The 24,871-nt window shown below is 66.1% G+C and overlaps 3 protein-coding genes across 13 annotated transcripts; all 3 read left to right on the top strand.

The window, feature by feature from the left end:
- The first annotated feature begins 924 nt into the window (after positions 1-924).
- Positions 925-5,827, top strand: LOC146420262 (fibroblast growth factor 17-like). Its single transcript, XM_085048465.1, has 5 exons — positions 925-1,562; positions 1,704-1,740; positions 3,149-3,326; positions 4,190-4,296; positions 4,770-5,827. The coding sequence occupies exons 1-5, from the start codon at positions 1,531-1,533 to the stop codon at positions 5,055-5,057; spliced, it is 642 nt and encodes a 213-aa protein (XP_084904591.1). The 5' UTR covers positions 925-1,530; the 3' UTR covers positions 5,058-5,827.
- A 2,492-nt stretch (positions 5,828-8,319) lies between these two features.
- LOC146420261 (dematin-like) lies at positions 8,320-19,355 on the top strand. 11 transcript variants are annotated; one of them, XM_085048461.1, is made up of 17 exons: positions 8,320-8,473; positions 14,125-14,188; positions 14,424-14,480; positions 14,948-15,019; positions 15,179-15,334; positions 15,512-15,556; positions 15,646-15,754; positions 15,868-15,924; positions 15,998-16,150; positions 16,234-16,343; positions 16,429-16,534; positions 16,973-17,034; positions 17,142-17,190; positions 17,486-17,541; positions 17,689-17,748; positions 17,824-17,904; positions 17,982-19,355. In XM_085048461.1, exons 3-17 carry the CDS (start codon positions 14,463-14,465, stop codon positions 18,093-18,095), a joined length of 1,248 nt encoding a protein of 415 aa, XP_084904587.1. In that variant the 5' UTR covers positions 8,320-8,473; positions 14,125-14,188; positions 14,424-14,462; the 3' UTR covers positions 18,096-19,355. The 11 variants fall into 11 exon arrangements, 10 of the variants coding, with proteins under 10 accessions (XP_084904587.1, XP_084904581.1, XP_084904589.1 ...); XM_085048455.1 differs by having other exon boundaries at positions 8,321-8,473; positions 14,945-15,019; XM_085048463.1 differs by lacking the exon at positions 8,320-8,473 and adding an exon at positions 9,994-10,017.
- A 125-nt stretch (positions 19,356-19,480) lies between these two features.
- LOC146420260 (actin filament-associated protein 1-like 2) lies at positions 19,481-24,861 on the top strand (the record flags this gene model as incomplete). Its single annotated transcript, XM_085048454.1, has 12 exons — positions 19,481-19,667; positions 22,237-22,365; positions 22,468-22,542; positions 22,651-22,727; positions 22,891-22,987; positions 23,060-23,298; positions 23,404-23,583; positions 23,764-23,847; positions 24,014-24,095; positions 24,165-24,382; positions 24,457-24,581; positions 24,659-24,861. Coding segments are annotated over exons 1-12 (1,525 nt in total), but the record flags the coding sequence as incomplete, so codon positions are not given.
- Positions 24,862-24,871: the final 10 nt, after the last annotated feature.

Genomic DNA, 24,871 nt, shown 5'->3' with positions numbered 1-24,871 from the left:
GCTGCCTGTGAACAGGGGACAAAGGGGATTAGGGAGCAGCGGGGAGGCGATTGGATCCCATTGACCTGGCCTTGGGCTGCAGGCAGCGCGATTTGGGGAGGGTCGGGAGCCCCCCGGGTGCTGCTGTGTCCCAGGGAGTCCCAGAGGGGACCCGAGCCCCCCAACCGGGGGCTTTAGGCTGCTCCAGGTGTGGGACAGCGAGGGAGGGTTGATCCCTCCCTGCATCCCCCCTGGATGGGATGGGATGGGGGGCCAGGGGGTTCCTCTCCTCCAGGGCCACCGCGGAGCGGTGACAGCAGCGCTGTCCCTCCGCCTGTCCTCACCCCGCAGGGGCTGTTTGCACAGCGGGGCCGCGCTGACAGCTCCCGGCGCTCTGTGCCCCGGAGCTGGGGACACCGCGGTGGCGATGACAGCTCCACATCCATCAATCATCCCCGTGGCCGGGGGGCGAGCGGAGCCCCCAGAGCTGCTGAGCCCCCCGGGTTGGGGTGGGAGGAGAGCCTGGAGCTGGGGCTGTCCTGGGTTTGGGGGGCTGCAGAGTGGGGTTTGGGGGAAACTCCTGGCTGGGAGGTGTGAAGGGATCGGGGGGATATTTGGGGTTGTTCTCATGGGATCAGCGCCCCCCAGCCTGGTGTGTGTGGGGTGAGCTCCCTGCTGCTCCCCCTTGCGCCGATGGGGAAACTGAGGCACGAGCGTGACGCAGGTGAGTTCTGACGGGACACCCCCAGGACGGTGTGACACCCCGGGGTTCCCCCAGCTCCCTGCCGGGGTATTTATCAGGTATTTAATTATTTATCAGGTATTTAATTATTTCTCAGGCCTCCCCAGCGCAGCAAACGGAGCCTGGAGGGGTTAGCAGCCTCCCCGTGACACCTGTGGGTTGGGGGGCAGAGGGTCCCCAGAGCCCCCCAGCGCTGGAGTGAGACCCTGCTGGGGTGGGTGAGGCACAGGCCAGGGCTGTGCTGGCACCTGGTGACAGCAGGGTGACAAAAAGCATCTGTCCCCAAAGCCCGGTACCCTCACCGCGTCCCGCTGTCCCCACGCGCTGGGCCGGGGGGCGATGGGGACACCAAGCCGAGCCCACCTCCCCCTGTCCCCTCCTCCTCCTCCATCCCATCCCACCCTCTCCCTGCCAGCCCCTCCCTGCCGGCTCTCCCCACCTTTAAAGCCACCGTGTCCCCCTGGGGCTGTCACCGCCAGGCCACCGGCCCTGCATGGCGCGGGGGGCTGCGGGCTCTGCCCGGCCCGGGGGCACCGAGCCCAGCACGGGCGGCTGATGGGGTGGGCGCGCCGGGGCTGCCATGGCGCTCCGTGCCCCCCAGGAGTAGGAGGAAGAAGAGGAGGAGGAGGAGGAGAAGCCCCCAGCCCCGCTGCCTCCCCCATGAGCCGTCGCTGCTCCGGAGCTTTGGGCATCGCACGTGGGCTCGGCGCGTCCCGGTGGTCAGCCGCTCGGCCGCCCCGGCCGGCAGGGCACGGCAGCATCCCCCAGGAGCCGCGGCGGGCGGCGGTCGGGGGGCTTCGAGCAGCGCCATGCAGCCCCTCACCCTGCAGAACCTCTCCATGTAAGCTCCCGCTGCCATCCCCGGCCTCTCCCTTCATTTGATTCATTTGATTTATTTGATTTTAGCTCCTTGGCGGGGCGGAGGGAAGCAGAACCCACCCGGCTCCCCCCAAAACCGCCCGCTTTGCCCTTTTTCCCGCAGATGCTTCCAGCTGCTCATGTTCTCCTGTCAGACCCAGGTAGGTGGAGGAGCTTTGCTGACCCCGGGCTGGGTGAAGGACACGTTCGGTGTCCCCCTGAATTTCCCCTTTGCTCTGGGAGGTCCCGAGGCGCCGGGGTGGGATTTCCCAGGGTGGGATGCGGGGATGGTTCCCGGGGGTCGTGTCCGCACCGGAGGGGCTGCAGTTGGGGTTCAGCGATGGGGATCCCCCCAGGAGGGTCTGGGTGAGGCTGCCGGGGATCCCAGCCCGGCACGGCACGCATTTCCCGCAATCCCGTGCCAGCTCTGTCACCCTCGAGCTGCAGGACACTGCCGGACGCTGCCCGCGCTCGCCCCGAGGGGGTTAACGGGGTCTGGACCCCTCCGGCGGGGGGTGCGAGGTTGGGCACCCCCTCCCCTCTCCCCCACACCCTCTGGGGCTGCTGCGACCCTTGTTTTGTGAGCTTTAGAAAGGCGGCAGCTTTTAAAATCCACTGTTCCATATCAGCACCCTCTGCTCCAGCGCCCGAACAAAACCCCCGCGGCTGCGGCCCGGCGGCATTAAAACATCCTCGGCACCTCTTTTCTTTTTTTTTTTCCCTGCTTTTTTTCTTTTTTCTATTTTTTTTTCTCCTCCCTTCCCAAGGTAAATGCTTTTCTTTCTTTGAAAACGAGAGGGGAAGGGAAGCGCCTTTGATGGAGAGGGGAGACCTCCCCAAATCAGCCCCAAAGGCTTTAAAGCTCATCATCCGGGCAGGAAATGAATCCCCGGGAGCGCACAAAGCTGGGGGGCGGGCAGTGCCCCTCACCCTGCCAGGCCTGGATCCCCTCCTGCCTTCCCTGTCCGGCTTGGGAATGCGGGAAGCAGGTCCTGTCCCCCCCGAGGTGACTCTGCGCACCCCAAACTGGCAGTGTGACCCCAAATGTCCCATTGTCCCGGCAGGAGATCCCCTCTGGATGTTATCCCCTCCCCGCGGCCCTTTTGGGGCTGGGGTCTCTCAGATGTTGTCCCAAAAGTCTCTTGCACTGGGGTTAAGCCGAGTTTTCCCTTGGGATGCCCTGGCTGGAATCCCAAATCCCAAATCCCCTCCTCACCTGCCCTGATCAGCTCCCGTTTTCACTCCAGCAACCCTCACGTTGTATTTGGATAAACCCCGGAGCTGGTTTGGGGTTCCCGGGGTGTTTATCCCATTCCCGGGGTGGGGAGCAGGCGGCTCTGCTCCCGGGACACCCAGCCGGGATTTAGGGGATGATTTTGGGGGTCTCACCCACCAGCTCAGCCCATACATCCCAGCGTGTCCTGAATTCCTGCTGAGCATCCTCGGGGTGGGAGGGCAGAATCCTTCCCTGCATCCCAGAATGCAGGAATTCACCCCAAAAAAAAGGGCTGGCAGGACCCCTCTGCACCCCAAAACGAATTGATTTTATTTTTCCCTTTGTAAACAAAGGGGGAGAACCAACCGTCTCCTAATTTTAACCAGTACGTGAGGGACCAGGGCGCCATGACGGACCAGCTGAGCCGGCGGCAGATCCGCGAGTACCAACTCTACAGCCGGACCAGCGGCAAGCACGTCCAGGTCAACGGCAAAAGGATCACGGCCACCGCCGAGGATGGCAACAAATTCGGTGAGGATGTCACCGTCACCCTCCCCGAGGGGTCACAGCGATCGGGGAAAGGTTGGGAAGCACCTGGGAAGCTCCGCAGAGGGAGCGGTGTGTGCAGGAATTCCTGCTCTGGCTGGTTTTGTACCCAAAAAAAAAATCAAAAAAATCGCTCTAGTGAGAGTTGGCTGCACACAGGCAGCCGTGACCTCAAAACTTCCAAATTCAGGGAATTCTCCGGCTCCGTGCAGTATTTATAACCCCGATGTGCTTTGTAATCCCTTCCTGGAGACAGACAAACAGCTTTTCCCGCAGGAATATCTCCTGATCTCGGTGTCCTCCTCCTAAATATCCACAGGCGGTGGGCAGAGCCCACCCGGGACACATCCCAGCCTGCCCACACCACCTTTCCCGAGGGGTTTTCCACCCTGAGGGGACATCGCAGCCCCACCAGCACCTCCGAGCTTCGGGAAAGGTTTTTTTCCCAAGCGGCCAGGCTGAGTCACCTCCTTTCCAGAGCTTTCCCTGGATTCTCCCTGCCCCGGTCATGGGTTTCCGTGCTGCTCCCAACCTCTGCAGCCGGGGCTGTTGTGGAGGAACAATTAGGATAATTAACCTGGTGTGTGCTGGGTTTGATCTGGCCCTGGAGAATCGGCAGATTTCTGACATTTGGGATGTGTCGGAGGGGAAGGAAAGGGCAGTTCGGGTTTTTACAAAACCCCCTTGGCGTCACGGATGGGGAAATTCCCTGGAAAAGCTGCTTTGTCCCACCTGTGGTGACTCCCAGCCCACTGGGAATGGTAGAGGGAAGGGAATTGGGGGATTTGGTGGCCGGGAGCTCCTCGGGGGTGTCCCAACCCCCGAGGGACATTGTCCCCTCCTCGCAGCCAAGCTCATCGTGGAGACAGACACGTTCGGGAGCCGCGTGAGGATCAAGGGCGCCGAGAGTGAGAAGTACATCTGCATGAGCAAGAGGGGAAAACTCATCGGGAAAGTGAGTCCTGGACACCCCCGGGCTGCCCCGAATCTCCTGGGAAGGAGATGATCCAGGGAGCTGGTCCTGGTGCATCCCTAAATCCACCGGGAATGGATTTGGGATGGGCTGGGGGTGATAAAGATGGATTTGGGACAATGAAGGTGATCCTGGGGGTGACAGAGATGGGGTTTGGGGGGATAAAAGTGGTTTTTAGGGGTGACAAAAATGGGCTTGGGGCTGTCAGGGGTGGGCTGGGTGTGAGGGAGATGAACTGAGGGGTGTCAGGGGTGGGCTTGGGGGTGAACTGGGAGCATCAGGGATGGTGACAAAGAGGGGCTGGGGGGTGACAGAAATGAACCGGGGGGGCTACAGGGCTCATCTGGGGGGTCTCAAGGATGGGCTGGAGGGTGACCAAGACGGACTGGGGGCTGGCTGGGATGGCCTGGGCCATTCCCACCCCCTCAACCCACCCTCCCCTCCTCCTCCCGCAGCCCAACGGGAAGAGCAAGGACTGCATCTTCACCGAGATCGTGCTGGAGAACAACTACACGGCCTTCCAGAACGCTCGCTACGAGGGCTGGTACATGGCCTTCACCCGCCGCGGCCGCCCGCGCCGCGCCTCCCGCAGCCGCCAGAACCAGCGAGAGGCGCATTTCATCAAGCGCCTCTACCGCGGCCAGCTGCCCTTCCCCAACGCCGAGCGCCAGAACCAGTTCGAGTTCGTGGGCTCCTCGTCCCCCACGCGCCGCTCCCGCCGCACCCGCGGCCCCCGCACGTAGCCCCGCCCGGCCCGGCCTCAGGGCGCTGCGGGTTTGCCCGATTTGTTAAAAATGGTTTGGGTTTTGTGCGCCCCGAGGGTAGGGCAGGGTTGGGGGATGAGCCCCGCGTGGGATCCTGGATGCTGGAGTGTCCCAGGGAATCCTGGAGCATCCTGTGATATCCATGTCACCACCCTGTGCCTTTGTCCCCCTGGAGATTGTCACCGGGGTCCCAAATCCCTGGAGCATCCCGTGATATCCATGTCACCACCCTGTGCCTTTGTCCCCTGCCCTCAGATGGTCACTGGTGGCCATAGCCCCGTGTTGGGTCCTGAATCCCCGGAGCATCCCATGGAATCCACATTCACCACCCAGTGCCTTTGTCCCCCTGGAGGTTGTCACCAGAGTCCCGAATCCCCGGAGCATCCCGTGATATCCATGTCACCACCCTGTGCCTTTGTCCCCCTGGAGATTGTCACCAGAGTCCCGAATCCCCGGAGCATCCCGTGATACCCATGTCACCACCCTGTGCCTTTGTCCCCCTGGCAGCCTTGTCCCTGTGCCACCACCCCGGACACACTCCCATCTCCCACAGACTCAGCGATGGAGGGGACAGGCCACCAGCCCGCGGGATGTCCCCACTGGGGTGGCATTCCGGGTCACCCAGCCCCCGGGCAGCACTTGTATCCCCACCCCGTGGGGTCTCCACGTTATTTATAGAAGGTCTGTGCCCTCCCCCAGTGGCACGGGGTGGGACAGGGACACTGGGGCTGTTCCCAGGCCAAAGAGAAGCTGCCTTGAGGTGATTTTCATTTTGCTGTTTGATCGTATTTTGTGGTTTTTTGACCAATTCTGCTGTTTATGAATCGGTTTTAGGCCTAAACTTTTAGACTCGGGAGTTTCCTGGTGTAAAGGAGGAAACCCTGAGGCAAATAAAGTGACTGTCACACTGACGGGCCTGGGGCTGTTTTCCTTCCCTGCCGAGGCTCTGCAGCTGGAATTGTGCACAGGGAGCTCTGGGCCACCTCCCCTGCTTGGGGACAAATGCAGCAGGGTGAAAGTGGCTGCTGTGGGCTCCTTGTGGCCACCAGCCCTGTCTGTGTGACCTGGGGGTGGCTGCTGCACCCTGGGGACACAGAGGGGTACTCAGGGTGGCACCCACTGTCCCCCCATAGGGCATCACTCCAGAGGGATTCTCAGCATCATACCCTGAATATTCCCCTTGGGAGTTCTCCCCACCTCGGGCATCACCCACAGCCTGGCACCCCCTGCAGCCCCCCAGGGCCTCGCCCTGGCAGTGTCCCCTGTTGTCCCCACGCCATGGCATCCCCTACAGCCTGGTACCTAGTGTGGCACCCAAAGTGCCCCCCCAGAGCATCACATCCCAGTTGCGACACCCCCTGTCCCCCTCAGTGTCACCACCCTCAGTGTCACCACCCCGTTCTGCACCCTCAGGGCATCACTGTCGCTGTGGTACCCAGTCTGGTACCCCTGATCCCCCCAGGACACCCCCTCAGCCCTGTCCCCCATTGTCCCCAGTCCCATGACCCTCCGCCTGGTGCCACCACTGTCCCCCCTCTCCTCCCTGCTGGGGCCACCAGCCAGGCTGTCCCCCCAGCCCGCCGCTGTCCCCCCCTCCCCATAATTGCCTTCCCCTGCCACAATGCCCTGGGAGGTGGCAGCCGGACCCTGGGGGGGACATAATCCCCGAGCCGGGGCTCCCCCAGCCCCGACAAAGCACTGGGGGGGCAGCGGGGAGAAAATTATAACAGTTTGAGTTAAATGAAGCTTTAAAGCAGAAGGGAAATGCAACACCCAGCAATTAGGGGCGAACAATGCGCCCGGCGCCGCTGCCCAGGTGTGGCGGCCGGAATTAGCCGAGCGGCCACGGTGATTTTATTTTTCCCCTCCCGTTTCCTTCGGCCCCACAGCACCGGCTCCTTGTTCCTGCAGGAATTCGAGACGTTCTTGAAAGGAGAAGGCTTTGAGAAAGGAGCCGACTGGGTCCGGACCCTCCCTGCCCCCGCCGCCCCCTCCCCAATTTAGCCAAAGCTTCAAAGGTAGAGGAGTTCCCTTTGTGTAATCTCCGCTTTAATTTTTCCCCTGTCCCTTTTTTTTTTTTTTTTCTCTCTTCTTCCCAAGCCCTTCCTCTCTTTTCTTTCAGGGTTTTTCCCCTTCCTCCCCTCTCTTTCTTCTCGACCTCCCTGGATAGAAAGGGCTCGGAAGGGTGAGTCCTTTTTAATTATGGCTGGAGAAGGCGAGGAAAAAAAAAACCTCACACGGCTTCTTTCTTGTTTTTTGAGGTGAGACTTGGGGCGGGGGGCGGAGGTGGGGACAGGAATGTCCTCTGTGCAGAAAGTGCACTGGAGGGTGTCTCGTCCCAGCCTTTCCCAAGGATTTGCTCTGCCAGGGGCTGGGGATGCTCCAGGAAGGGGAGATGCTCGGGGGGCTGGGGATGCTCTGGGGGGTCCGAGGGGGCTGTGCAGGCATGGAGGTCACCTCCCCAGAGCCCACCTGGCCGCAGAGGTGGTGGCTGTCACCCCCCAACCGCCATCATCCCCAAGCCTTGTGCTCCACAGGGTCCCAGTCAGGACAGAGGTGTCCCATGGGCTGGACTGGGGGTGTCACTGGGGTGACAGGACTGGTGTCCCCTGGGACATGGGGAGCACCCAGGCCAGCCCCTGCAGGGCGATTGTCACCAGGCTCCTCTGGGGTGTCCCCAGCAAGGCCAGCAGCCCTGCAGGGAGGCGGTGGGGGGCGGTTTGGGGTCAGGCAGCTCCTGCACAGAGGGGCACAGGGGATCTTTGTGGGATTCCCACAGGGAAATGCAGGAATGAATGCTCCTCGGGCCCATCCCGCAGCGTGGGGAGGCCAAGGGATTCTCCTGCACATCCTCCATCTCTTGGCAAGGCCAGAGGATGCTCCTGCACATCCTCCATCCCTCACTGAATCTGAAGGGTTCTCCTGCACATCCTCCATCTCTTGGCAAGGCCAGAGGATGCTGCTGCACATCCTCCATCCCTCACTAAATCCAGAGGATTGTCCTGCACATCCTCCATCCCTCGGTGAGGCTGAGGGATCCTCCTGAACCCCCTCCATGTCTTACAGAGGCTGAAGAATTCTCCTGCACACCTTCTATGTCTTCCAGAGGCTGAAGGATCCTCCTGCCCACCCTCCATCCCTCACCGAAGCCAAAGGATGCTCCTCCACCCCCTCCATCCCTCGCTGAGCCCGGGGGCTGCTCCAGCCCACCCTCCACCTCCCGGCGAGCCCGAGGGCTGCTCCTGCACATCCTCCGCGCTCCATCCCGGCGGCTGCGGCGGGAGGCGGTCGCTGTGGCAACGTGCGTGCGGCGCAGGGGAGGGGATGCTCGGCGCGGGGATGGCTCCCGGCGGACAGGCAGCCCTGCCTGCGGCGGGCCATGGGCTCCCGTGAAGGTAGGGCCTGCTCCCCCTGCCCCGACACCCCCCGGGCACCCGCCCGGCTCTGAGGGGCACCGCCGGGACGAGGGGTGACCGAGCGGGGATGGAGCGAGCGTGGCCGGGCTAGCTTTGGGTGGGTGCATGAGGCGCTGCGCGGTGCGGGTTGGAGCAGGATCGGCGCGTCCCGAGCTCCTCCCGCCGGCCCCGTGGGCGCTCCGGGCTGCTGGGCAGGGCGGCAGTGCCAGGGCGGGTGCCACGGCCGGGTCAGGAGCCCGAGCAGCCCCCGGGCGCAGGTGGCAGCCGCCGAGGAGCCGCTGCGATCGTCTTCATGCTTGAGAAACTGGGTTAGTGGCGGGGGGGAGGCGGCCGGAGCCTCGATTATTCATGGGCACGGCCCCGGGGGGCGGCTGGGGCCGGCGGAGCCCCCTCGGCGCGGGGGGACGGCGGCAGCGCGGAGCCGAGGCCGGGATGCTCGCGGCCCAGCGAGCCAGGCTAGCCCTGGCACCGAAGGACACGTGTGTGCGTCCCCTGGGGGCTGTGTCCCCCCAGATGTGCACCGCTGGGCGTGTATCCCCCCAGATGTGCATCCCTGGGGGTGTTTCCTGACAGATGTGCACCGCGGGTGTCCTTCCCCGTGCCTCCCCCCGGGTGTGCATCCCCCTAGATGTGCATCCCCGGGTGTCCATCCCCCCAGATGTGCATCCCTCGGTGGGCAGCCCCCCCAGATGTGCATCCAAGGGGGCCCAGCAGCCCTTCGCTGAGCCGGGGGAGGGGGAAACTGAGGCAGCAAAAAGCAGAAGCAGCGAGGAGGAGACCCAGAAAGGGAGCTGCTGTCACCAGGCAGCTCTCCCACACAGCGCCGGGAATAGACTCCGGATCCCAGCGCTGCGGCACCAACGCAGCCCCGCCGCCCCCGGCGGGGTCCGGCCGCGGCAGCGCTCCCGTGCCGGATGCCGGGATGGCGCTCCGAGCGGCTCCGGAGCGATGGAGGTGGCCGCAGCCTCCCCGCCCTGCCCAGCCCTGAGGGCTTTTCCCACGGGCAGGGGTGGACAGCGACCCCCAGGACGTGGGGGGCTTGGGGTGCGGGGGGCATCAGTTCTCCCTGCCAGAGCGCAGGGCTCGATTTTGGCAGATTCCCAGCCCTCATGGGCTCCGCCGGTCCCGCGGATGGAAATTCCCGCTGAATTTCCCCTCCCAGGGCAGCGAGGGGTGGGTGCAGCACCCCCAAACCCAGCCTGGGGGTCGGGCTGGGCGGGAGGTGCCATTCCCCCCCTAACCCCACCCTGCCGCAGCCCCGTGAGGTGCTCAGTTCCCCCCCGAGAGAGGCCGGAGGTGCCAAAATCCCGGCGAGGGGCTGCGGGGGCTGCCGCGCCCGGCTCGCAGCGGGGGCTGGGGGGTTCCGGGGGTCCCGGGCGGCCTTGGCAGCGGGGCAGGCCCGCTTCGTGCCGCTTGCCTCCCTCTTTGTGCCGGGGAAGCGGCAGGAGCGGCAGCCAATACTGCTTCGTCATGATGCCGGCTAATTCTCCTCTTGTTGGGAAACGGACTGAGCCAGCAGCGAGGTGGGGACAGGCGAGCGGCACCCACTCTGCCACCCCCCCGGGCAGCCGCGCACTCCTCCACCCTCCCACCCAGCCTCCCACCCCCCGCTCCACGCAGCCTCCCACGCAGCCTCCCCCGCACGCCCTCCCAGCCGCGGTTATCGGGCGGCGGGCGGCGGGGCTGGCGGGGGCAGATAGGCTCGCCCGCTCGCCCGTTCGCCGGCCCGCTCGCCCGCCCGCGCCCCGCTGTCACGCTCGCGGATGCGCCGCAGCCCCGCTAGCCCACGCGCGACTCGGCGGCCGGGCGAGCTGAGCGAGCCCAGCGCATCCCCCTGCAGCCCCCCGCGGCCGGAGGGATGCGGTGTCGCCGCGCTTAGGTGAGTGAGCGGCCGCGCGGCGCGGAGGGGACGCGGCTGGGGGACACGGCTGGGGACAGGGTTGGGGACAGGGCTGGGGACACGGCTGGGGACACGGCTGGGGACAGGGTTGGGGACACGGCTGGGGCCAGGCCGCCGCGGGGCGCGGGGGGGACGGTCGGTGGCGGTCGCTCCTTGCTTTGCCGTCGCTTTTCGGTGCCGCCGCTCCCTGTTCCCCGCCTAGCCGCCGCTGCCGGGGGGAGCTGGGGGGACTCGGGGGGGCCCCACGTCTTGTCGCCCACCTTGTCCCCAGCCAGGCGCTGCTGTCCTTGCTGGGCCCCGCGGGGACAGGAAGGGCGGGGACCCGCGGGGGGGACACATCGCTGACCCCTCCCCGAGTCACCCCCGCGGCACCACAGCGCTGCCAGCACCTCCAGGCCACCCCTGTCCCCCTTCCCTGGGGACATTGCCATGGGCACGGCGGATCCCAAGGGGGGAGGCCGGGACAGCTCAGCCATTGCCAGCTCCATTTGAGGAGTGAGTTTGTGGGGTCTCTGCGCTGTGGCTGGGGGGGAACCCCAATCCCACCCCCCGGGAAGGGGTTTGATGCTCCCCGGCGTGGTGGTCGCGGATTTGCTGAGCAAACAGGATTTTGGAGCATCCCCAGCTCCTCCTGGTCACATCCAACCCCCCTGGCAAAGCACGGAGTGGCCAAATTCCTGTCACCCCAGCGCCATGGAGCATCTGGGGACGATTCATGGTGGGGAATTTGGGGTACAAAGCGCGGCCCCCCAGCTCTGGGCTATGGATGGAGCCATCTCCGGGTGGGCTCAGCTCTGGGCTGTGGGCGTGCAGGGTGGGTGGCCAGGCTGGGCTAATTCCAGGAAACCCTGGGCCACCAGCTGCCAGCTCGGGACCCCCCGGGCACATCCCCGCTGTCCTGCCAGGTGGGTGCCCCACCGCGGTGTCCCCATGTCCCCATGTGGGATGCCCGGGCCACCCCACACCGAGATGCCCAATGCTGGGCATCCCATGGGGCTGATCCCAGGCCTGGCAGAGCCGGGGGGGTTTTGGGGGTCCGGGGGCACCCCGAGACCCCCAGCGGGAGCCCCGGCGGGCGCGGCCTCCGCACACACCCCCAGCGGGTCCCTCCGCGTGCGGGATGAGCAGGCTAATCCCACTTTAATCCCAGATTACGAGCCACGTGAGGCGCGGCCCAAAGCGGGCTGCGGCGTGGCCATCGGGGCAGGGGGGCTGAGCACGGACCCCCCAGTGCCGGCAGTTTGGGGGTTCAGGCCGCCTATCCCCCCTCTAACCCTGCGGGGCTCGGAGCCTGCTGGCGGGGACAGCTGGGTTGGCGCAGATCGCGCGGATGGGAGGAACCGAGGAGGTGGAAATGCCTCCTCCATCTCCATCCGCTCCGGGATGGGGTGGGCGGGTTGCTGCTGCTCCCCCCACGCACCATCCCTCCGGGGAAACTGAGGCACGCAGCATCCCCGCGCCCGCGGCTGGATGCACCCTCCATCCCGGCCATGGAAAAAGCCCCGCGGCCGGGCGCTGGCAGCTGGTGGCTTTCAAGGCCACCGAGGTCCCTGGGCAGGGTGCAGCGGCTCGGAAGCGATGGCTGTCGATAGGCGCGGGGTCGCTGCCGCCGCCGGGAGATGCTCCGGAGGGGATGGGAAAGGGAGAAACAGGACAAAGGAGGAACCGGACACCGGCGAGCCGCGGGTCGGGGACCCACGTGCTGCCCGCGGCTGGTCGCTGTCGCGATCAAGTTGCCGGTGGGGCCCCGCGTGTGGAGGTGCCTCGGTTTGCCCGGTGAGCGGGGAGGATGCTCCGGGCCTCGCCTGCGCTGTGGTTGTTTGAAGGTTGTGGTGGGAGGAGGAGGAGGAGGAGCAGCAGCAGCAGCAGCAGGAGGAGGAGGCCTGGGCTGGGCTGGGAAGCACAGGACATCGTTCCCAGGGCTGGCGGGAACCGTCTGTTCAGGGAACTTGTGACCCCGCGTGTCCCCCCCTGTCGCTGCTTGGCTGGGAGCCGCGACAGCCGCGGGACAATCGGGGTGCTCGTGTCCCGCTCTGCGGCACGGGAGGGAAGTGAGGATGAGCAGGAGGGTGACGGGAGCAAGGCTGGGGGTCCCAAGCCGCTCCCCCCGGGTGGCGGGGGGGTTCTCACGGCCTGGCCCCTGGCCCGGGGCCGGGCACTGATGGCTTTGGCGGCTGCGAAAAGTCAAATCCGGATTTCCTCGGGGTGGGGAAAAGGGAACCGGCCTCTTCCCGCGGCAGCACAGCCCTGGCCGCGGCCCCCCCGCCCGGGGAGGGGAAACAGCACCCCTCCATCCCGGTGAGCCCCGCCGGCACGCGTCCTGTCTGTCCGTCCATCCATCCTTCCATCCTTCCTCCATCAATCTCCCTTTTTCCACGCTCCCTGCCCAGCTCTTTTCCTTCCCCTCTCCCGCGCTCCCTCAGCACCGCCCTGCCAGGGGGACACGGTGCGTGTCCCCCCTCCTGTCCCCGCTCCCCCTCGCCCTCCCGGCCAGCAAAATCCCAAACACGCCGAGTCGCCCTTATCTCGGGACACGCGGGGGACCTGGCAGCGGATCCACGGGGAGATTGGAGGTTGCCATGGGGAACGCGGCGCTGCCACGGGGCGGTGGCTCCCTGCCTGCGCCAGATAAGCTGTCCCCGCGTCCCCCAGAGCGCGGGGAGGGGCGGGACCGTGACCGAGGTGCTTGTGCGGCCCTGGCACCCCTCGCCAGTTTTGTGGCGTCTCTCCGCACCCCTGCCTCGGGTTTGTTTTCCTCCCCCGACATCCCCACACCCACCCTCCCGCCGCTTCCTCCGCTCCCGTTCTCCGCCATCGCATCCATCTGCTCGCTGCCACCGCGGCCCCGCCGGTGTCCCGAGCGCCCTGGAGCGCGGCCGGGGGCGGGGGGCAACGCTGGCCCCGCGGCTGGAAAGTGTGAGCTCATGGATGTGCCCGCCCGGACAATGCCCGCCTTGTGCCGCGCTCGGTGCCCATCCCAGCGCTCCTGCATCCCTTGGGAGGGCTGGGAGATGCCGCGGGTGGGGTTCAGCCGGTTCAAGCCCCCTTTCCGTGACAAATCTGGGGGTTGTTTGTGTCGGGGGGTCTCAGGGGAGGGGAGATGGAGCTGCCGGCAGAGCTCCATCATCCCGGCTCGCTCCATGCTCGCAGCCAAAGGATGCTCCCGGATTTCTCAGATCTGCTCCTGCTCCATCTCTGCATCCCGCAGGATATTTGCTCTGCCCTTCCTGGGAGCCGTGGGGCTGGGGGACAGCGGCGTTGGGGTCCCCAAAGGCGGTGCCACCCCCTCACCCCGCGCCAGGCTGCAGGGTTGGGGTTCAGGGCCGGATGTCCCCGCGCTGCTGTCGCTGTCACCGCCCGCCTCGCACGAGTTTCCCCAGCTGCCTCCCCTCTGAAAGGAGAAGTTTTGAGGAGAATGGGGAATTTTCCCCTTTGTGTGCGGCATTGTGGGTTTAGAGCGCGGCAGGCCCGAGGCCCGGGGTCTGCGGGGGGCTGAGGCAGCACCGCCCGTTCCGCCGCCGCTGGAGCCTTCTGGAGGCCGCGGGACAAAAGGGCGTCACTGCCGCTGCTCCGCTTGCCAGCACCGTCAGCAGCCACCGGGCAGCGGCGCCGGCGGACGGCACGGGCAGGGGACAGGCAGCAGGCACGGGGGGCCGCGGGGACAGCGCGGGGACAAGGGGGAGCTCCGTCACCCCGCGAGTCAGCGGCGCCTCTCTCCTGTCCCTTGCAGAGGGAACCGCAGAGCCCCAGCCCGCTGTCAGCGCCCAGAGGGATGTGGAGCCACAGAGGCAGCGGTGAGCGCCATGTCCCACGCCTGTCCCCTCACCGGGGGACAGTGGCACCCCCTGGCAGGCCTGTCCCGCTGCCAGCACGGCGGTATTTGGCACTGGGGACATGCCAGCCCCGTGCCACTTTGGGGGGGAGAGGGGCTCAGCCCCGTGGCAGGAGGGGGGTGGGAGATGTGTCCCCCACCCCAGGGGTGCTCTGTGCCCACCCTGGCAGTGCCTGAGCCCCACATTGTCCCCACAGGACCCTGTGACTGACCCAACCTCGCCAGCCCACAGCTGAATGGAAAGACTGCAGAAGGTAAGGGGGGCATGGGGAGGGTCCTGGGGGTCCAGGGAAAGGTCCTGGGGGTCCAGGGCAGGGTCCTGGGGGTTCGGGAAGGTTCTGGGGTCTAGAACAGGGTGCTGGGGGTGCAGGAAATGGTTTTGGAGGTGCGGGAATGGTGTTGGGGTGCAGGTAGGGGAGCCCTGCAGGCAGGGAAGGCACTCCGGGGCTGGTGGCCCAGGGAAGGGGTTGATGGCCAAGGACGTGGGCAGTGTGGGATGCTGTCAGCAGGGCCTTGCCTTCCTCCTCCTCCTCCAGCCCAGCCTGGCAGCACCATCTAGTGGCAGCGCGTCCTTGGCCAGGCCACTGTCACCTCCCTCAGTGACCCCCAGAAATCCCCCATCGCCAAGGAATCTGGGATCCACAAGGATGTCCCCCTGCCTTGCCCTGACCGCAGCCCTGAGCCCTTCCTGGGCTCAAATCTCCCTTTTTCCATCCAGCAGCCACTGACCTCCCCTGGGAGCGTCTGTTCTTCCCGCGGATCCAGCGTTCCTGGATCTCCCTCCAGCATCGTGGTGAGAAGTCATTCCCACCTTCCCGCCTCATCCCTCCATCCGTGGGGTCGGGATGTGCCTCCCCAAACCCTCTGCATCCCCCTAGAGGATGTGAACCCTCCCTGATCCCAAAAATTCCCTTTCTGCGCTCCAAATGAAGGTGTTCTCCCTTCCTTCCAGGCCAAAATGGACAACGAGGTCCTGGGCTACAAGGACCTGGCTGCCATCCCTAAGGACAAAGCGATCCTGGACATCGAACGCCCCGACCTGATGATCTATGAACCCCATTTCACCTACTCGCTCATGGAGCACGTGGAGCTGCCCCGGAGCCGGGAGGTGAGGGGAATTCCCTGAAAATCCTGCCTGGATAGAGGGGTGACAGATCCGGAGTAAAATTCCTGCATAAAAATTACTTAAAATTCAGAATAATTCAGAACAGTTCGCGAACATTATTAAAATTATTAAAATTCATTAAAAATAGATTAAAATTCATGAAATTCTTGCCTTCTGCAGCGCTCCCTGTCTCCCAAATCCATGTCTCCTCCTCCGTCTCCAGAGGTGAGTACTGACACCGCTGGGGGAAAGAGGGGGCGATGCTGAACTGGGGAGTGGTCTCACCCATCCCTGATCCCGTTATTTTCCCGCAGGTCATCCGGGAGTGGCTGGAGAGCCGACCCCCCACCAGCACCCCGCTGCCCCCCTCTCGCCAGGGCACTGCCCCCACCCGCAGCAGCGTCCAGCACTTCCACCGACCCGGTAAAGCCCCCCTGGCACCCCAAACCGGCACCTTGACCCATCCAGAGGATCCTGGATCCTCTTCCCAAATCCTTGATCTCCCATTCCAAGCCCCCATCCCTTTTTCCGTGCAGAGACTGACACGACAGAGCTCAACATTTACAAGAAGCCCCCGATCTACCGGCAGAAAGGTGAGTGTGGAGGGTCTGTCCCATGGGATTGGGGTATCCCGGGATGCTGCCTCACCCCTGCTGTGCCCCCCAGACCACCATTCCAGCGCCCACCACGGGAAGCATCTCATAGAGGACTTGATCATCGAATCCTCCAAATTCCCGGCGGCGCAGCCTCCGGATCCCAACCAGCCTGCCAAGATCGAGACTGACTACTGGCCCTGTCCCCCATCCCTGGCCGTCGTGGGTAGGTGGGAACAGCGGGGTTTTCCCCCCTGGAGACCCCGGAAAGGGCTGGCAATGGGTGGAACATCCCCACTTTTCCCCCAGAGACGGAGTGGAGGAGGCGGATGGCGTCCAAGAGAGGAGAGGAGGAGGATGATGATCTGACGGAGGAGATGAAGAATCTGCGGGAGCTCCAGAAACAGGAGCTGAGCAAGGTCAGGGGCAGGGCGGGCAGGTGGCACCTCGTGAGGGGCTGGGGATGTGCTGGCACCGATCCCAGCCCCTGTCCCTTGTCCCCAGGTCACCTCCAACCTCGGGAAGATGATCCTGAAGGAGGAGATGGAGAAGTCTCTCCCGATCCGGAGAAAAACTCGCTCGCTGCCTGACCGGACACCCTTCCACACGTGTGAGTGGGATTGTTCTCCCTGCTTCTGATCCCTTCCCTTCCTCACCTCTGGCTGCCTGTACCCCTGTGTGCATCCCAAATCCTGCCTGTACATCCCAAATCCTGCCTGTACATCCCAAATCCTGCCTGTGCCCCTGGTGTACATCCCAATTCTTCCCTGTACATCCCAATCCCTGCCTGTACCCAATTCCTACCTGTACATCCCAATTCCCACCTGTACCTCCCAATCCCTTCCTGTACATCCCAATTCCTTTCTGTACATCCCAGTCCATTCCTGTACATCCCAATTCCTGCCTGCATCTCCCAATTCCTTCCTTTACTTCCCAATTCCTACCTGTACATCTGAATTCCCACCTGTACCCCCCAATCCTTGCCTGTACATCCCAATCCCTGCCAGTCCCAATCCCTGCCCATCCCTGACACTCTCCTCTCCCGCAGCCCTGCACTCGAGCTCCAAGAGCTCCTCCCTTCCCGCCTCCGGCCGGAGCACCCTCACCCGGGTAAGTGGCTGCCAGCTGCCCCCTCCCACTGCCAGGGTGACCCCCGCGCCGCTCAGGGCTTTGGGGTGACCCCTCTGACTCTGTCCCCTGTCGCTGTCCCCCTGCAGCTGCAGTCGGCAGAGTTCGGCTCGGCAGGGAGCGAGAAGGGCAGTCCTGGTGAGGAGCAGAGTGTGGAATGGGGGTGTTTGGGGGATTCAGGGGTGTCCTAGGGTGATGTGGGGGTGTTCTGGAATTGTGGGGGTGTCCTGGGGGATGTGGGGATGTCCTGGGGATGCAGGAATGTCCTGAGGGATGTGGGAGTGTCCCAGGGGATGTCCTGGGAGGTGTGGGAGTGTCCCCAGGGATTGGGACAAGCCTGGGTTTAGCAAAGGCTAGAAAATCCCCTCTAGGGCAGGAATTTTGGGGCGCAGAGGGACCCCCGGGGCTGAGCTCTGCTCCTCTCTTTTTCCAGCCCTGCAGGTAAGACCTCACCTGGCCGCGGATGTGGAGACCCAGCGAGAGGGTGATGTACGAGGGCGGGTGACACCAGGGCCACCTCTGGGACAGTCCCTGGAGGTGGCAGGGAGGGTCTGCCATCCCCAGCCTCGGCAGGGAGAGCGCAGCCCTCTGGGGGGGGTGAGAGGGCAGGGCTGACCTCAGGCTTTGTCCCCCCAGAACGGCCAGCGTGGGCGCATGGACAGAGGGAACTCCCTGCCCAGCATGTTGGAGCAGAAGGTGAGTGGGGCTGGGGGGTCTGGATGGGCCCGGGGGGCTCTCCGAGGGTCTCACACCCCCCTGTCCCCCCTGCAGATCTACCCCTATGAGATGCTGATGGTGACAAACCGAGGGCGAGTGAAGCTCCCGCCCGGCGTGGACAGGACCAGGCTGGAGGTAGGGGCTGCGCCAGCCTCGGGGGGCTCCGGGGGCGTCCCTGCACCCTGTCACCACCCTCTGTCCCCTCCCCGCAGCGCCACCTGTCCCCCGAGGATTTCCTGAAGGTGTTTGAGATGTCCCCGGAGGAGTTCAGCAAGCTGGCCCTGTGGAAGCGCAACGAGCTGAAGAAGAAAGCCTTCCTCTTCTGAGCCCTCCCCGGGCCCCAGCTCAGTCCGTGTCGCGCCGTGTAACCGCTTTAGGGCTCTCAGCCGGTTTTTACTGGGGTCCCCCCCTTCCCCGCACCCCCAGCCCCCCAGATCTGCCCCCCCCCGCCTCGCTCCTCCCGCAGGAAAAGGGGCTGGGGGGTCTCGAACCTGCCTGGCCGTGGGGTGAGGGGGCTGGGCAGCCCCTGCCCCGCAGCAGGCACGGTTCAGCCGGGAGGGGAGGTCTGGGGGGTCTCCGGGCTCTGCGCCCCCCTTTTCCCGCCGGGGATGCTGGAGGGGCAGCGCCTGGCTCTGCTTTCGGCCGGCCGGGAGCACCGCTGGGGGGACAGTGGGGTTGTCCCCTCCTCCCCGGCGTGCCCCCCGAGGTGCCCCTGTCCCCCACCCTGAGGCTTGGGACGAGCCTGGGGGGCGACACTGCCAGACCGACGTTCTCCCGGCAAAGCCAGGCCCGAATCCCACCCTGCAGCCCCCCACATTTATCCCCCTGGTCCCCGCTGTGCCAGGCGCTGCAGCGAGGACCCCAAGGACACTGCCAAACCCCCCGGCTCCGGGCTGGCGGGGGGCAGGGCTGGGCTGCGGGGCGGGGGGAGCACCCGGAGGGCAGATTTGGGGTGGGGGTGTCCCGGTGGGGCAGCTCCTGGTGCATTGGATGCGTGGGGATGCGCTGGGGGGTGCAGGAGGGGCGGGAGGGATGCACTGGGAGGGTACAGGAGGGCACCGGGGCGATGATTTGGGGGGTCCAGGAGGGCGCTGGGGTGTTGATGTCGAAGTGGGCTGATGAGCTGGGGCGATGGGTGGGAGCTGGGCACGGCGCGATGGGCACCGCCGGGGCTGGGCAGTGCCCCCGGCCCCTCCCGGCCGCGCAGGCAGGGCTCGGCACCGGGCAGCACCTTCCCTTGTCACCCCCCGTCCCCTCCCCGGGCACACGTTTTGGGCAGGACCCCTCTGTCCCCGCACCCCCCGGCCCCCCCACGCTCCCCGGTTTCTGTTTCCAGCCACTTTTCCAGCCGCTAGACCTTGTTGGGATGTAAAGAATGTAATTTATCGGGAATTCACTGGCCCATACTTGCCTTTCACTGCTACAAACGACATATCTATAAATATATATATAAATATGGGTTGTTTTCGGACTGGACTACAGTGATTCACTTTCTCTGTTTTTGTTAGAGTTTATTTTATTTGCTGGTGTCGGAGAATCCGCGTGAGAGTGATTTTTTGCTTACAATTAAAGGTGAAATGGCTTTATCCAGCCCGCCTCCGCTGCTTTGCTTCCCCTGCGCCCCAAATCCCCCCAAATCCCCCCGGACCCCCGCCGCGTCCCCGAGCCCGCGTCCCTGCAGATGGCGGTGGTGCTCCGAGGAGGATGCGGAGTCCTTCCCCGCCTTCCTCCCGCCCCGGCCGGGCTGTGCTGGGGGCCCGCAGGGCGTGTGCGAGCCGAGCCGGACCGGGACAGCGCTGCCCGGGTCCCGATCCCAATCCCGATCCCAATTCCCATCCCGATCCCGATCCCGATCCCAGCACGATGTGAGCGCTCCCGCACCATGTCCCGGCAGCGAGGTACGGGGGATCCAGAGGGATGCGAGGCTGGGAAGGGGGGGACAACCCCAAAAAGAGGGGGGAAAGAGGGTTCGGCGTGCGGGGGGCGCTGCGTGGGGTGCAGCCGGGCGGGGGGAGCCCGAGGGAGGGAAAAGGGGAGCGGGGGAAGCAGGAGAGGGTGAAAAAAGGGAGAAGGGGGCGGTGGGAGGCGCGGGGGGCTGCAGGGTGGAGCTGGAGGGGAAGGAAGGGATGGACGGGAGGGGACGAGGAGGGACAGGGTGTCCCCCGCGACCCACGGCAGGCTGGGGGAGGCCAGCGCCTCTTCCAGGGGCACTTTGGGGGTGCAGCAGCCGGAGGGGGTGGCGTCCCCACCCTGGAGCCGTGGCCTGGAGCCTCCGCACATGACGAGTCACGCTGTGGCCGGGAGCAGCTCCCTGCAGCCTCTCTGAGTCATCCCGCGCTGGGCCAGAGCCACCCCCGGGGTCCCGCGGGGGTCACCGCCGCCACCCCCCGCACCCCGCGGACGCCTCACGGCCCGGAGAAAACCCCGCGTGGACGCGGGGCGGAGGTGCCAACCCCAAATCCCTTCCCGGGCTGGCATCACCCGGGAACCGCGCGTTCCCATGGCATCCCTCGGGCCGCCCCGTCCTTCCTCCTCCTCCTCCTCCTCCTCCCGCGAGGCTGGGGACGCGGATGCCACCAGGATGAGGATGAGGATGTCCCCGTGCTGGGACAAATCCCGCGGGAGCTGGGAGCTTTGCTAGGAGACGCCGTGTGTGTGTTTGGGGGGCGTTTTTCTCCCGCCCCGGAGCCCGAGGCAGATGTTTTCCATCCCGGCCGCTTTCCCTTGGCACGGCGGCAGGCAGCGGGCAGCGGGCCAGGGCTGAGGGCAGCTTCTGCCAGCCCTCCACCGGCTGCGGGCACCGCTGGGCACCGCTGGGCACCGCTGGGCACGGATCCCTGCCCCACCGAGGGCATCGCGGCCGGGGGGAGCGCGGGGGGGCTGCAGCGAGGGCAAAGGGGTGAGTGGACGGAGATGTCATTGCCGAGGAATTCGGCCTGGGCGGGGGAGAGGAGAGAGGGAGGGAGGGGAAGGGCCAGGCCCACTGGGCAGGGGGGACAGTCCTGGTGTCCCCCACACCGCCCGCAGGTCCCTCCAGCCGGCCGCTGCCCCAGCCACCCCGCTTTTCCCGCAGGGAGCTGCTCCCCCCCTTCCCTGGCCCGGTTTCCAGGGAAATCCAGATGTTTGGGCCCAGCTCCGGCGTTGCTCAGCCCGACTGCGCTGCCAGATGTTTCCTCTCCCCCCGGGCAGGGTGTGTGCTCCCCGTCGGGGGACACCGCGGAGGGGACAGGGGACCCCCGTGCCAGCACCTCCGGGGGGGGAAGGCTTCACCCCCACCTCTGGGACACACGTGGGACTGGGGGGCTCCTTCCTCCTGCTGCCCTCACCTCCCAGGGGGGCTGCCGCCTTTTTGGGGTGCACTGCACCCCTGTTAACCCAGAGAAATGCGGGATTCGGGGATGTGGGGTGTCGGGGTCACCTGGGAGCGTCCCGGCTGGTGGTGGCCTGGCTGAGGCTGTCCCTTTGCAGCCGGGAGGTGGCAGGGGGACTCGAGGAGGGGTCAGGAGGGTGTGGGGACAGCTGGCACAGCCAGACCAGGGGGGTTCCTGCAGTGCCTCTGGAATGTTTGATCCCAGCAGAGCCCCGAGCAGGGCTGTGCAAACCAATTCCAGATGCAATGCAGGAAATGCAGGAAGGAGCCTGGGGACAGCCGGGCAGTGACCCCCGCGAGCTGAGGGACATCTGCCCACTCCTGTGGTGGCAGCTGGAGGTGCTCAGGGTGAGGGGACTCTGCGGGAGTGGGGACAGGGGACAGACTGGGGGTGCTCCTGGTCCTGCCCTGCCACACGCTCCCTCAGTGCAGGAAACACCTGCATGGAGCCCAAACTGCCACCACGGGGGACAGAGGGACCCTCTCCTCGTGCCCGTAGCCTCTCCCACCTCGGGGGGCCAGGGGGTGGAGGCTGTCCCGGGTCTCCCACTGTCCCTGCTCCAGTCACAAAGCAGCTCCTTGTCCCCCTCTGTCCTCCCCGGGGTGGCAGTGCTGGGCCACCACCGCTGTCGCTGCCCTCGGAGGGGCGCTGGGGGAACGTTCAGCATTTCAGCCTTCATCAGCTGCTCCAGGCTGCCAGGCCTCCTCTTCCTCCTCTTCCTCCTCTTCCTCCTCTTCCTCCTCTTCCTCCTCTTCCTCCTCTTCCTCCTCTTCCTCCTCTTCCTCCGCACGTGGAGGAGCAGCACCACGCAGCCCCCGGCCATGGCTCCCCCGGTCCAGCCGGGAACAAACCGGCTCTGTGAGCGCACACAGAGGAGCCTTCATCCCCGCAGGTCCCCGGGCCCCCTCCTCATCCTCCCCCGGCCCGTCAATGGCCGGATTGTGCCGAGCTGGGGCAGGTGCCGCAGCAGGGCACGGCTGGTGACACGGGACACGTAACCCGCCATGGCATTGGGGACACCCCAGCCCTCCAGGGATGGGGACCCTGCCCTCAGCATCCTCGGGAGGGTGCGGTGGCACGTCCCTGTCCCCCGCAGACCTGGACAAGCTGCTGTCGGACCTGCGGTCCTTCCTGCTCATCCTGGACCGGGAAAGCCTCAGCGCCACAGCTCGGGCCAAGAAAAGATCGGTGTCGGACCTGCTGTCCCGGCTGCAGAGCCCCCCGTGTGAGTGCGGGGCTGGGGGCGGCGGGCAGCCCCCGGCGGGTGTCCGGTGGGCAGCGGGGCAGGGCCGGGGAGCGGGGCTGTGACCCGGCGCTGCCCCCGCAGCAGAGGATGCAGAGTACATGATCATGCGCTGCCTCTCGCCCTCCCCGGGGACCCCGCCGGGCCGGACCAGCCCGGGTGAGTCCCACGCTCCCACCACCCCCCATCTCCCCTCCAAGCGTGGGTTGGGGGGTCCCGGACCCCTCAGCGCCCCGGCGCAGCTTCCAGTCCTGCTTTTCCCCCCAGGATCCAGGAGGGCCGATGCAGCAGGAGGCAGAGGCTGCGAGTGCCGCCCGGGCAGCGCCCTGAGCCTGCACGGAGGGGTGAGGGGGCAGCGGAGGGGCGGGGGGCTCTGGGGGCTCAGGCAGCGGCACGGGGGGTGGGAGAGGCGCCCGGGAATGCCAGGGAATGCCTCAGAGTGCCTCGGAGGCCCTGCGAGGTTGCCCCAGGGGGGCAGCACCTCTGGAGCACCCCTTGTCCCCCCAGAACACCGTGCCGGCTGTCCCCCTGTCTACCCCCCCGGCTGTCCCCCTGGCCGACGACTCCTACGAAGACGCCGAACCCCCCGGCAGTGGCAGAACCGGTGAGGTTCCCCCCGCGCCCCCTCCTCAGCACCCCCGCGCTCCCCCAGCCCTGACCCCATCCCGGCTCCCAGGCGGAGGTGACAGCGACAGCAGCCACTACGAGTCGTACGGAGAGGAGGAGGAGGAGGACGAGGAGGAGGAGGAGGGGGTGACAGACCGTGCCCACTACCTGCGCTGGCCAGCGGCCACCAACGCCGAGCCCGAGCCCCCCGGGCGGCCCGAGGCGCAGCTCTGCGGCTTCCTGTGGAGGAAGCGCTGGCTCGGGCAGTGGGCGAAGCAGCTCTTCATCGTCCGGGAGCACGTGCTGCTGGTGAGGGGCTGCGGAGGAGGATGGATGAAGGGATGGAGGGTGGGAGAGGGTTTCTGTGCCCTCCTGACCCCTCCGTGCCCCTCTGACCCCTCCGTGCCCCTCAAGTGCTTCAGGTGCGCCGCCGACCTGCAGCCGGTGCTGGAGCTGGACCTGCGCGGCTGCCGCGTCACCTACAAGGACAAGCGAGGCAAGAAGATGCCCCACGCCCTGAAGGTGATAGGGACGGCAGGAGAGGTGCTGGTCATCGGCTTCCAGAGCCGGCAGCAGGCTGAGGACTGGAGGAAGGTTTGGAGGTGTTGCAGCCGGGCAGGAGTGGGGTGGGCAGGGGGAAATGAGGGGACAGCCCTGCTCTGGGGGTGCTGGGGATGCTCCTGTCCGTCCCCGTTCCCATCCCGAGGGTGTGTGGAGCCTCTTTAGGCGGGGAGCAGGAGCCCGAGGTGCAGCGCTGCCCGTTTGCCCCGGCAGGTGATCGAGGAGGTCAGCAGCGATGCCCCGAGCGGGCTGGCAGCGCTCAGCGTCCCCGCGTCACCCTCCTCGAGGCTCAGCAGGGTGAGCTTGTCCCCCGGGAAGCCCAGGCACGGGAAAGGGTCTGGAACACACCCCAATCCCACGCCCTGCTGTCCCTCTGATTTGGGGAGGGGGTCAGGGTGCAGGGGGGTTAAACCCACCGAGATGGGGCTTTCCCCATCCCCACTCTCATCCTGCCTCATCCCAGCTCGGCAAGGAGGAAGAGGAGGAGGATCGCTCCCGGCAGAGCCCTGCCCGCAGCCCGCGGCCCGGAGAGGATGCCAAAGGAGGTGGGGGTCCGTGGGGATGGGGTGAGGGGGTCCTGCCCCCCGTTCTGGGGCTGACAGGGCTGCCCGCAGGTTTCCTGGCGGTGCGGCTGCGCGGGCGCTGGCAGCGCCTGTGGTGCGCGGTGCGGCACGGAGCCCTGCGCATGTTCCCCGAGCCCGGAGCTGCCCAGCGCCCTGTCTGCGCCCTGCGCCTGGACGGCTGCGAGGTGTCCCCGGGGGCGGCCGCCGGATCCCCCCAAAACCTCCGTATCCGCATCGCCCAGCGCGGCCGGGAACTCGCCCTGCTGCAGGTGAGTGACCGCTGGGGTGTCCCCATGTCCCTCCCGGGGGACACACGCTGAGCACGGACTCTGCCCCGCGCCAGGCCCGTTCGGATGAGGAGAGGGAAGCCTGGCTGAAGACCCTGCAGGCCAGGGGAGGAGTGGAGGCGAAGAAGGCTGGCGGCCCCCCGCCCAGGCCCCCCAGGCCGAGCATACGCCCTGCTGCCGGGTAAGGACTTTGGCCATCCCAGCCCTCCTGCTCCGCCGTGGGATGTGGGAAATAATGGGAAAACATCCTCCTTGCAGGGGGCTGCTGCTGCGCCGTGTGCCGACCCCCAACACCTACATGGACGACCCCTTCGGGCAGCCCCAGCCAGCTGAGACCCCCAAGCATCTCTACTCCAACGCTGAGCGGCTGCAGCAACTGGTAACTTCTGCTGGTGCTCTTTGCCCCCAACTCGTGACCCCCAGGCTGGGGGGATCCACTCCCACTGTCCACTTGCCCACGGGCTTCAGCAT

This window comes from Lichenostomus cassidix, unplaced genomic scaffold, assembly GCF_008360975.1.
Source record: "Lichenostomus cassidix isolate B80296 unplaced genomic scaffold, HeHo_3.0 HiC_scaffold_829, whole genome shotgun sequence".
Classification (NCBI taxonomy): Eukaryota; Metazoa; Chordata; class Aves; order Passeriformes; family Meliphagidae; genus Lichenostomus; species Lichenostomus cassidix.
Note: the sequence above shows the minus strand (reverse complement) of the source record. Positions and strands in the feature narration are given on the sequence as shown.

Coding starts and splice junctions, on each gene's coding strand:
- LOC146420262 (XM_085048465.1), top strand. CDS start 1,531: ATGCAGCCCCTCACCCTGCAGAACCTCTCCAT. Junction 1,563..1,703: donor ACCCTGCAGAACCTCTCCAT/GTAAGCTCCCGC, acceptor TTTTTCCCGCAG/ATGCTTCCAGCTGCTCATGT. Junction 3,327..4,189: donor CGAGGATGGCAACAAATTCG/GTGAGGATGTCA, acceptor CCCTCCTCGCAG/CCAAGCTCATCGTGGAGACA.
- LOC146420261 (XM_085048455.1), top strand. Junction 17,191..17,485: donor GAGCGAGAAGGGCAGTCCTG/GTGAGGAGCAGA, acceptor CTCTTTTTCCAG/CCCTGCAGGTAAGACCTCAC. Junction 17,905..17,981: donor TGGACAGGACCAGGCTGGAG/GTAGGGGCTGCG, acceptor CCCTCCCCGCAG/CGCCACCTGTCCCCCGAGGA.